At 42.3% G+C, this 12,622-nt stretch overlaps 1 protein-coding gene across 1 annotated transcript in view; it reads right to left on the bottom strand.

Annotated features, from left to right (window-relative positions):
• The window catches only part of VPS33A (VPS33A core subunit of CORVET and HOPS complexes), a 30,992-nt gene extending 18,470 nt beyond the window's left edge, over window positions 1-12,522 (bottom strand). The window contains exons 1-5 of the mRNA XM_019977836.2: window positions 12,366-12,522; window positions 8,819-8,884; window positions 8,062-8,189; window positions 6,436-6,622; window positions 583-699 (exon numbers count right to left, since the gene is read on the bottom strand). Of these exons, the coding sequence (XP_019833395.1) occupies window positions 583-699; window positions 6,436-6,622; window positions 8,062-8,189; window positions 8,819-8,884; window positions 12,366-12,467 (600 nt within the window). The 5' untranslated portion in view covers window positions 12,468-12,522. The remainder of the gene's footprint in view (window positions 1-582; window positions 700-6,435; window positions 6,623-8,061; window positions 8,190-8,818; window positions 8,885-12,365) is intronic.
• Between the last annotated feature and the right edge of the window lie 100 nt (window positions 12,523-12,622).

Genomic DNA, 12,622 nt, shown 5'->3' with positions numbered 1-12,622 from the left:
AGTCTCTGATTACAACACTTTCATCATCTGATCAATATATAATCTTGTTTTATGTGTGTTCTATTTAAAGACATTAAATATATGCTGTTGATTCTCCAACACTATCATTTACACTAAATGAAGCTCATCTAATATGAGTTTTCTCCCTAAAGGCCCATCATAGCCTTCCTACATTCTGAAAACTGGATAGCACTTCCGCACCACCGCTGGGGGCCATTTTAACAGTGAAATCACCAACTGAAAAAAAAAAAAAAAGGCACAAAAATGCACACACACACACAAAAGTGGCAATGAGTACTGCATGGCAGTATAGTGGCAAAAATCACACTTGTTCATGGTATGAGTTGAAGGCAGAGCGTTGCTTGCTGTGATCTCAGCTGAGAACATGCGCAACTTCAATTACTGGATGATACAAATTACTGCTTCCCTGAGCGTATCTGCAGAGCACTGTGCCAATTTGGGAGCTATAAAGAAATTTTAGCAAGTATGCGAATTTTCAAATCAAAACAGATTCCCACTCCTCCCCATCCCAGGCACCAGGGGGCCCTTGCTTCACCACCAGAAGCATCTCCCGTTTCTCACCCGGGCGCACTCTCCTTTCCCAAAGATCTGGGGGATAGTCCCGTACAGAGCTTGCAGGGTCATCAGCCCCTTGGCTGCATGGTACAGGCTGGTCTGGTCACTTTCCAGATAGCACTCCTGTGGAGAGGAAGGGCTAGTTACAGTCACGGTCACCTGGGTGCCTTGTGGTGCCTGCCTCCGTCTGGTGGTGGGACTTGGCAGCCACTGGGTAAGATGGGTTCCACTTCCCTACTTTGCCAGGAAGCTGCAAACTGGGGTCCAGTTTACGAAGCTGCTGTTTGGCAGCCCAGGCCAGGAGCCCAAGAGCTGTGCCATCAGGGGACAGCTAGGAAGCAATTCTCCCAGGGCAGAGCCTTCTGGAAGGCACTCCTCCTAGTTTACCAGCTCTTGAATAAGCTACTGATTAGAAAAGATTTTACGGGCTTTCCATATGGCTCAGTGGTAAAGAATCTGCCTGGCAAGCAGGATCGGGAAGATCCCCTGGAGGAGGAAATGGCAACCCACTCCAGTGTTCTTGCCTGGAGAATCCCATGGATGAGGAGCCTGGCGGGCTACAGTCCAAGGGGTAACAAAGAGTTGGACATGACTTCTTGACTAGACCACTACCACCAAGAAAGACTGAGAAGGGAACCAGGCTCCCTCACTCACAGTGGCGAGTGCAGAGGCTAGGAGGGCACTGCGGGAGGCCACGTGGCGATGCCCACGAGTGCACGTATTCCCTGAGCCCCAGAATCCCAGGTGACCTCACAACGGGGTACACGGCAGTCTTTACAAACATGACACAGATTTTCACACAATGATGCCGACTGAAGGCCGTAACATCTTGAGAAATGAAAAAGGGGCAGCTGAACATCTTTAGAGTGATCCCATTTTCAGAAAATATATTTTGCCTTATGAAGTATACAGGGTAAATTTTGTAAAGCAGGCAAAATTATGCTTCTTTGGCATAGAAAAAGGGACACAAAAATACACACCAAACCAGCTGGGGGAGGTGGGAGGGAGGTTCAAGAGGGAGGGACATACGTATCCTTATGGCTGATTCACGTTGTTGTATGGCAGAAACCAACACAACATTGTAAAGCAATTATTCTCTAATTGAAAATAAAACATAGAAATAAAAATAAACATAATACACAAAAGTGGCACAAAAGTGACAACTCAAGGGAAGAAAACCTAAAAAGTCAATAAATTATGAAAATTATAATAAAAATGAAAAAACCACATTGTTAATTGGCTATATTCCAATACAAAATAAAAAGTTAAAAATAAAAAAAACAGCTAGGAAGTGAACAGCTAGGAAGTGACAGGAGAGACTCCAGAAGTTTTGACACTGGTAGGAGCACAGGTTCCTGACTCTGGTTGTCTTGTTCCGAACCTCAGCTGTGTCACTGCCCAGCTGGTGCCCTGGGGCAATTAGATAATTTCTCTATGCCTTATTGTCTGCAGAAGGAGTATATTCAACACAGTATATGGATTAAATGAGGAAAACACACGTAAAACATTTCATCCCAGGACCTGAAACATACAAGTGCTTATGTTAGCTTTTGTCATTATTTACAATATTAATATTTAACATTATTAATATAATAATAAAATATAAATAAAATTATTAGCTTTTCTAGTGATATTCACATATAGCTCTTATTAACAATAATTTTATTATTTTATTTTTCTATTATTTTATTATATAACAATTAGAAATCATTTGGATTTTTCCTTTTCATAATCATCATCCACTCATAAGTCAGAATGGAACACTGGACCAGACACCCGTCACTGACCCTCCTGACATGTCTGTAGCCTCCAAAGCCAGGAGGGAGGGGATGCTGGAGGGATTCAGGATGAGAGGGCGGAATTCATCTGTTCTGCCCCAGGGAGGAAGGGGGGCTGTGCCTGGAAGGAGCCTGTGAGGATGCTTGGTCTTCACTGAAAGTAATGCCTGGTGGCTCTTCCAAGCCTGGCAATGCTAACATTTCACCACATACGACACAGCCAAATCAAGAATGTCCAGAGACATACTTTATGGAAAAATTACTTAAAACTCCCTATCGGAGCAGAGCCAAGACAAAATTTAAAAAAAAAAAAATTAGAGAACATCTCTTAAAGTAGTATTAATTGTTTAAATTTAGAAAGCTGCATTACTATAAAGATATTCCTTTTATAATTCTATCTCTTAAAAAAGATTTAAAAGTTGAGGATACATATTTATCTTGAATTTTTTGCTGTCATATGACTGGTGGTGGGTGATTATTTGTCCTAATATCCCTCTATTCTGTGCTTGTGGAATTTCACCTGGTATTTCAGCCATGAGGACATTTTTGGAGGGGACAAATGCTAATACCCATTAACATTTAAATATACATGTTTTTTTGACCCCAAAGTCCCACATGCCTATACAGTAGAATATCTTGCAATGTTTAAAAAGGAGGTAGGCAGATTTTCTATGTATTCATTCCTACATGTACTAGTGAAGGCCAAAACAGTTTAAGCCCTGTGACTGAGCATTCAACTGAACTGAACTCTAATTCCCACATTCTGTACAGTACAACGTTCAAGACAATCAAAATCATATCCCCAAAGCACAGAAAGGTCCACATGTGTCTCCTGATGCCAAAAAAAAAAAGAAACCAAAAACCTAATCATGCTCACTGTTTAAAATCCAATAAATAAGTATAATTACTTCACCTCTATTAGAAATCGGACTTGAATTTAACATTCAAGTAGAATTCTTAGCTTTATTATCCAGGCAAAATCCTTGATTTCTAAAATAGAATCTTCAGTGAACATATACAGCCAAGGGCTTGAAATTCTTGGCAAAAAAGAATTCTGTCCTTTCTTGCAAACCAGCAGTTAAATAAACAGGAAATCTCTCCTCTGGGCAGGTTTTGTCATGCTGGGGCAAGTTTTCCTCAGCTGCTACTGAGTCACATTAATTACACAGATGTGAATTGATTACACCAGGGTACATCATTATAGGTACGTGATTTAAAGTTAATACAGCAAAATGTTAATTCCAGAATCTAGGTGATGAGTATACAGGTGTTCACTGTACCATTCTTTCAAGCTTCAACTTTTCTGTATGTTTCATATAAAACATTAGGTTGGGGGCGGGGGGCAGGTGGAGAAATCTGTACTACCACTGGAAGAGGTTTGTTGTAAGCAAAACAATGGGGAACATGACTTTAAAAAAAAGAGCCAAGAAACTCTCTTGGTTATAAAATTCATCAGGGGTGCCACTGAGTTCTTCCTCAGGTTAACTCTTTGAAGATGGTGATCACAGTAACAACATAATACAGAAGAAAAAGTTTCAAATAACTTTGGGCGCAACACCAGTGCTTCTCAAAAGTTCTCGTCTCCAGACCAGCAGGATCCCTGTCACATACGCAAAATTCAAAGAAGGAAACACAGATAAACATGATTACATTAAGAAGACACACAGAGGGTGGGGAGTCACTAGAGTGGCAAAAGGAGGCATTCTGGAATACTGGTAGCATTCTTGTTGTTTTCTTTTTAAGCAGAGTCCCAGGTGTTTTCACTTTGTGAAAATCCATCAAACTTTATACTCATGATTTGTGCACTCATCTGAGTACAGAATATACTTAGAAAGATGTACACATAGCAAAAACTATCACAAACTAAGTCAAGAGACAACTAGAGAGTAGCCCGTGCTTGCGGCAACTAGCCCCCTAGCGCAGCAACAAAGACCCACTGCAGCCAAAAATATAAATCAACCAAGAAAATTTGTTTAAAAAGTGCCATGTTTACTTAAATATAAGATGTGATACCATAAAACTCCTAGAAGAGAATGTAGGCAAAACATTCTGACATAAATCATACCAATGTTTTCTTAGGTCAGTCTTCCAAGGCAATAGAAATAAAAGCAAAGATAAACAAATTGGACCTAATCAAATTTATAAGCTTTTGCAAAGCAAGGGAAACTATAAACAAAATGAAGACAACATACGAACTGGGAGAAGTTATTTTCAAACAAGGTGATGGACAAGGGCTTAATTTCCAAAATATACAAACAGCTCATACAACTTAACGAAAAAATAAACACTCCAATAAAAAAAATAAGCATACGGTATAAACAGACATTTCTACAAAAAAGATATACTGATGGCCAGTGTTCTTGCCTGGAGAATCCCAGGGACGGGGAAGCCTGGTGGGCTGCCGTCTATGGGGTCGCACAGAGTCGGACATGACTGAAGCGACTTAGCAGCAGCAGCAGCAGCAGCAGTAGGTACATGAAAAGATGCTCAATGTCACTAATTATTAGAAAAATGCAAATCAAAACTACGTTGAGGTACCACCTTACACCAGTGAAAATGGCCATCATTAAAAAGGCTACAAATAATAAATGCTGGAGGGGGTATGGAGCAAAGGGAAAAGGGAACCCTCCCACGCTACTGGTGGGAATATAAATTGGTGCAGCCACTATGGAAAACAGTATGAAGGTTCCTTAAAAAACTAGAATTGCCATGTGAAATAGCAATCCCACTCCCGGATATATATCTGGAAAAAATAAAAACACTAATTGAAAAGATACTGTATGTACCCCAACATTCATGAGAGTTCTAATTACAACAGACATGGAAGCGACCCAAGTGCTCATTAACAGATGAATGGATGATGAAGACATGGAGGGGGTGGCGGGTGTGTGTGTGTGTGTGTGTGTATATAAATGTATAAATGTATGTGACTGTATACACACACACACAATGGAATATTGGGCTTCCCAAATGGCACTAGTGGTAAAGAACCCACCTGCCAATGCAGGAGACATGGGTTCAATCCCCTGGAGGAGGGCATGGCAACCCACTCCAGTATTCTCATCTGGAGAATACCATGGACAGAGGAGCCTGCAGACCTACAATCCATGGGCTCACACAGAGTTGGATATAACTGAAGCAACTTAGCAAGTGTACAATGGAATATTACTCATCCATTAAAAAAGAATGAAATAGTGCCATTTGTAGCAACATGGATGGACCTAGAGAATATTATGCTTAGCGAAATAAGACAGAAAAAGACAAACACTACGTGATACCACTCATATGTGAAATCTGCAAAGATAATACCATGAATGTATACACAGAACAGAAACAGACTTACAGACACAGAAAACCAACTAGCGGTGGCAGAGCCCCCACCTGCCGGCCTGCACCTCTTACAAGTGTCCCATGTTAATAACTCTGCTTCTTGCCTAACCCTTTGCCTCTCACTGAATCCCTTCTGCGCTGAGACACAAAGAACCTGAGCCTTAGTAAGCCCAGACACCAGCTACTGACACCCCCACCAGGTGGCAGAAGTTAACTGTATGCTGCTCATTAAGCATGCAGACTCCAGACCCATTGGAATCAGAAGGTTGATGATGCTGACCTCCACGCATCTCACCACTGACCAATCAGAAGCGTGTCCACAAGCTGCTCACGCCCTCTTTGGACCATTGCTATAAAACTCCTCACTACTCCCTCCAGGAGGGGACACACAGTTTTGAGGGCATTAGCCCACTGTGGCCCCCTTTGCCTGGCAAAGCAATAAAGCTATTCTTTTCTACTTCACAGCCCCCCATCCAAAAAAAAGACAAGACAAGAAACCAGTGGGGCACGGAAGAGGGGAGGGACAAATTAGGGGTATGGGACTAACGGATACCAACTAGTACAAAAAAAAAAGCTACAAGGATATACGTACAGCACGTGAAACTATACCTAATATAATAACCCATAACAGAATATAATCTGAAAAAATACTGAAGCATTCTGCTGTACATCTGAGATGAATATGACCATCAAGCTCATAAATTGGGCAAAAATCACAGCCTGACATTAAAACAGAAAATGCCAAACTTACTTTGAACGCACCCTCCGATTCCATGGATAGGAGATCCCCATCATAAGGAATAAGATCTAGGCTATACTCCTCCCTATGAATAAAGGATCCCAAAACACCCAGATCCTTCAACCGCTGTTCGCACAATAAGCTACGTCGTGGCACGAACAAAATGTGGAAATCTCTTGCTGGGCCACGTCTGTCTTCACTGCAAAAGAAGGAACATTTGTTAGCTTATGAGCTCCCTAGAGTCTTCGACTATTTCACTTACTCTATCCCCATTGCCGTGCACACAGAAAGCACTAAATAAATGCTGGTGAGATAAACATATGACATTGACTTTCAGACCCAAAGAGTTAGTCACTTTCTTGCTCTCTTTTTTTTCCCCCGACAGGAAACCAGCATTGATGCATAGCCAATATGTACATTTTCTAGCTTTCTCTTTAACTATTTTCAGGGGCATTAAAGCTCTGAGGTTTACTGAAATGGTGTATCTGTGTCTTATTGAAAACAAATGGTTCTTTAACCAAACCAATGCAGCCACAGAGACTCCTTTTCAAATGAAAGCTCAGTATTGACTCTTCTTTCTCCTCTCGACAGTGAACTTCTCAAAATAGCCCATATGGCTTTTAAGATTTTAAAATCTTAAAATCAATCGATTATATCACAGAGTACAGATGGAGCTGGCAGAACTTCCTCTCTAGACTGGATGCTATATTAAATTTTAATCAGCTCTTACTTTGCTTATGAAATTCAAGCACCTTGTCATCAGTATAACCATTAGAGGTAGGCTTTTTTGTTGTTGTTATTCATTTTTAAAAACAGGCTCCTTTCTACTGATACATATCCAAACTTTTAGCTGTCCTAAAAGAATGCGGTTTTATAATAACTGCCCTCTCAGACTGCTTGAACAATGCCACAAGTTTCCTATTTCCATTTTTCTATTTTTCCATGTTTGTCCTAGTTTTTCTAAAAGACCACTTGCTGGGGTGTCTTTGGTGATCAAGGGTCTAAGACTCTGTTCTCCCAGTGCAGGGGGCTCGGGTTGGATCCCTGGTCAGGAGTCTAGATCCCAACGAAGGGTTTGCATGGGCTTTCCTGATGGTCCAGTGGTTAAGGAACTGCCTGGCAATGCAGGAAACACTGGTTCAATTCCTGGTCTGGGAATATCCCACGTGTCATGGAGCAGCTAAGCCCGTGCACCACAGCTACAGAGCCTGCACTCTGGAGCCCATGAGCGGCAGCACCTGAGGCCCACATGCCCTTGAGTCTGTGCTCCACAAGAGCAGCCACTGCAAAGAGAAGCCCACACATCACAACTAGAGAGTAGAACTCACTCTCTGAAACTAGAAAAAGCCCATGTGCAGCAACAAAGACCCAGCACAGCCAATAAATAAATATTAAAAAAAAAAAAGAGTTTGCATGCTGCAACTGAAGACCCCACATGCCATAACGAAGATCAAAGGTCCCGAGTGCTGCAACTAAGACATAGCATGGCCAGATAAATAAATAAGAACAAACAAACAAGAAGCAAAAGACCACTATCCGAGGCACTGGCAAGAGAAGGGGTTTACAATGAAAAGCTCAGGACATTAAAAACATTAGAAGGATTAATTCCTACTGGCACAAACATAAGTTCTGAGATACCTAAGCACATTTTCAGCAATGATATCCATCAATTCTAGCCTGGGTCTGACAAAAAAAATTATATTCTTGACATCGGCTGCTGGCAAACGACTTCCTTTAAGCGTAAACATTTTTTCCACTTCATGCTCCTAAGAAAACACATACACAAAAGGTTAACAAAATCACTCAACTTTAAGTATCATAGTCAGACTCAGACATCAGAAACACTTGCAGTCAACGCACATCAATGCTTTGTTCTCAAAATTTAGATTTCCCCAAGCCAGCTGTATTAACCATAAGGTTTCAGGATGAAGTCACTGTGACAGTCTTTGAGTGTAAATGACTCTAATGCAATAAACTATCAAAGATACCAGGTAACAGTCATATAATGCTGGACTTCTGTGGTGGCTCAGTGGTAAAAGAGTACACCTCCCGATGCAGGAGATGCAGGTTTGATCCCTGGATCAGGAAGATCCCCTGAAGAAGGACATGGCAATCCATTCCAGTATTCTGGCCAGGGAAATCCCATGGACAGAGGAGCCTGGTAGGCTACCGTCTAAAGGGTCACAGAAAAGTCAGACACGACTTAGCGACTAAATGACAACAATGAGAGCAAATAGGATCAATATAGAATCATTAACCAAAGGATCACTGTATACAAAATGTTAGCCATACATTAGCAGCTGTTTTATAAAGACCAAACAGCCCTGCAAGCCATTGACTATTGCTGAAGTACAGAGTTATTAATTCCTGAACAAAACCTGAACAATTCACTTACCTTCAACAGTGAATACTGTGCAATCAGGCCAAAGGGTCCAGTGAGATACTCATCCCAAACTATTGCCTACAAGAGGGGAGAAATGAACATTACAGTTAATGTCAAGAATTTCAACAACTACTGCCCTCAAAGTCTGAATAAACAGACTGTAACTGGCTCTGGTCACATTTATATCGTGTGGATCTTAAAAAAATAAAAAATAAAAACCAGCATCAAGGCAAGTAATGTTACTGGCAGTCCTAGGAAACTTAAGATTTAATCACTGTCCTTCAAAGCCAAGTGGGCATTAGGAAGCATCACTAGGAACAAAGCTAGTGGAGGTGATGGAATTCCAGCTAAGCTATTTCAAATCCTAAAAGAGGATGCTGTTAAAGTGCTGCACTCAATATGCCAGCAAATATGGAAAACTCAGCAGTGGCCACAGGACTGGGAAAGGTCAGTTTTCATTTCAATCCCAAAGAAAGGCAATGCCAAAGAATGCTCAAACTACTGCACAATTGCACTCATTTGACATGCTAGCAAAGTAATACTCAAAATTCTCCAAGGGAGGCTTCAACAATATGTGAACCAAGAACTTCCAGACATTCAAGCTGGATTTAGAAAAGGCAGAGGAACCAGAGATCACATTGCCAACTTCTGCTGGATCATAAAAAAAGTGAGAATTCCAGAAAAACATCTACTTCTGCTTTATTGACCATGCTAAAGCCTTTGTGTGGATCATAACAAACTGGAAAATTCTTCAAGAGATGGGAATGCCAGACCACCTGACTTGCCTACTGAGAAAGCTGTGTACAGGTCAAGAAGCAACAGTTAGAACCAGACATGGAACAACAGACTGGTTCAAAATTGGGAAAGGAGTACGTCAAGGTTGTATATTGTCACCCTGCTTATTTAACTTATATGCAGAGCACATCATGTGAAATGCCGGACTGGATGTAGCACTAAGTGGAATCAAGATTGCTGGGAGAAATATCAATAACCTCAAATATGCAGATGACACCACCCTTATGGCAGAAAGTAAAGAGGAACTAAAGAGCCTCTTGATGAAGATGAAAGAGAGTGAAAAAGCTGGCTTAAAACTCAACATTCAAAAGACAAAGATCATGGCATCTAGTTCCATCACTTCATGGATAATACATGGGGAAACAATGAAAACAGTGACAGACTTTATTTTCTTGGGCTCCAAAATCACTGCAGGCAAGAAATTAAAAGACACTTGCTCCTTGGAAGAAAAGCTATGACCAAACTAGACAGCATATTAAAAAAGCAGAGACACTACTTTGTCAACAAAGGCCAGTCTAGTCAAAGCTATGGTTTTTCCAGTAGTCATGTATAGATGCAAGAATTGGACTATAAAGAAGGCTGAACACTGAAGAACTGAGGCTTTTGAACTGTGGTGCTGAAGAAGACTCTTGAGTCCCTTGGATTGCAAGGAGATCAAACCAGTCAGTCCTAAAAGAAATAAACCCTGAATATTCATTGGAAGGACTGATGCTGAAGCTGAAGCTGAAGCTCCAAGACTTTGGCCATCTGATGTGAAGAGCTGAAAAGACCCTGATGCTGGGAAAGAGTGAAGGCAGGAGGAAAAGGGGACGACAGAGGACCAGATGGTTGAATGGCAACACTGACTTAATGAACATGAGTTTGAGCAAGCCACAGAAGGTGGTGAAGGACAGGGAAGCCTGGAGTGCTAAAGTCCATGGGGTTGCAAAGAGTTGGACACGACTGAGCGACTGAACAATTAGAGAAAACAAGGAACTGTAGTTTGCTGTGTATCTGTGTCACGGTATTATTATTAGACTGAACCACATGGAAACTGTCAAATGCAACAGTTCAACCTACTATTTTATAAGTAGCATACAATTCAATTATAAAAACTAAAACCTCTGATATAGGTATTACAAAGTTTATTTTGAGAAAAATTTTAAAGGCTCAGAAAGTTTAAGTAACATGTCCAGGACTCCCTGGTGGCACAGTGGATGGAAGTCCACTTGCCATGCACAGGACATGGGTTTGATCTCTGGTCTGGGAAGATTCTATATGCCTCGGAACAGCTAAGCCCATGCACCACAACCACTGAGCTCAAGTACTGCAACTACTGAAGTCTGCATGCTCAAGGGCCCTTGAACCACAACTAATGAGCCCCCATGCTGCTACTGAAGCTCACGTGCCTTAGAGCCAGCAAGCCACAACTACCGAGCCTGCATGCTGCAACTAAAGAGCCTGTGCACAGAGAGCCCGTGCTCCACAAGGAGAGAAGCCACGGCAAGAAGAAGCCCGGACACCAAAACTAGAGAGTAGCCCCAAACTCTGCAACTAGAGAAAGCTCACAGGCACAACGAAGACCCAACGCAAGCAAAAATAAAAATAAATAGACTAATTAATTCTTAAAAAACATCCAAGGCCATATTAGGACCTTGAATATAAACAGCATAAAGAAGTCAAGTCTCCAGCCTGGGACTGAACGACCTCACTGAGCACTGCTCTGGGATCCTCTGAGCATTTCTACTGCTAAACTCCAATGTCAGTTCCTTTTCTTTCTTTTTTAAATTGAATTTTTATTGAGACATCTGTAGAATTATAAATATTCAGTTGAAGAAACAATACAGGGAGACTCCCCAATATGCTTTGTCCAGTTTCCCCCAATGCAAACATTTCGCAAAACTATAGACAATTACAATACAATAGACTCTACAACCAGGGTATTGACACTGATACAATCCATGATCTCATTCAGATTTCAGAGTTATTTAATGAGCTGGAACTGGGCGCCTAGGACTTAGCCTGCTTTTGTTTTCTATCCATAGCTGCTAGCACTCACCCCACCTCTTGGGGTCCTATTTTTTCTAATACTGACTGCTGAATTTCCCCAATTTTCCTCTTCTCTTCAGAGTTATATTGCCAGTTACTTAGAAGACTGATAAATCCTAAAGGGAGAGGAGGGAGGTAATACCACTTAAATGAAGTCCTATGAAGTTCCTGATCTACGGTTTCTGATTCCATTGTGAATTGGGTGCTAATAAACATCTAACAAGAAAAACAATACTATTAAAGTAAGCTGACGTTAAAAATCTCAGATAGTTACGACTTCTCACGATTCCAGTGAGCAGCAGATCGCAAGGTGTTGGTAGTTCATGTTAATTCTTTTGAGAATATGATCTATAACGACACGTATGATCTTTGTAATGAATGGACACTGGTGCAGCTACGTTCCTGGGCGTGGCCGCCTCCCCAGTTCCAATATCTTGGGTGGGAACTGGGCAGGGAGCACCGGATCCGCCTCTCTGGACCGGAGGGGCACCTGACACAAGCTGGTTCACGAAGGGCTGAGACAACACGGTGGCTTATTCTGCAGCCATGAAACAACAGCGATGCCACGCGTACATTGCGATGGAAGCCCCACCAAAAGGCCCCTCTCCCCGACTTATCGTTTCCGCCGGCTCTCCTCCCTGGAAGCCCTAGGAGACCTAGTACACTTGGAGCCCAGGCAGTTAGGGACCGGATGAGGCCAGGCCGGACGGCGGTGTCGCGGCGCACTGTCCCTCACCTTGCTTCCTGCGCACTTGTCCAGGAACTCGCGCAGCTCGCGACGCACTGCCTCGCGCAGCACATTGAGGTTCACTCGCCCGTAGGACAAGTGTGCCGCCATCTTGCCCCACCGCCCCCTTAACCCCCTACTCGAACCAGATCTGCATTCCCCTACGTGTGGCCCACCGACGCTATCACGTGACGATAGGTTCACGTGACCAGGGCCGCTGACAGCACGCCAAACCCGGAAAACCGGAATGGGAGGGCATCTGCCAC

This window comes from Bos indicus, chromosome 17 (assembly GCF_029378745.1).
Source record: "Bos indicus isolate NIAB-ARS_2022 breed Sahiwal x Tharparkar chromosome 17, NIAB-ARS_B.indTharparkar_mat_pri_1.0, whole genome shotgun sequence".
In the NCBI taxonomy this organism is placed as follows: domain Eukaryota; kingdom Metazoa; phylum Chordata; class Mammalia; order Artiodactyla; family Bovidae; genus Bos; species Bos indicus.
This window is presented reverse-complemented; position numbering and strand designations above follow the sequence as displayed.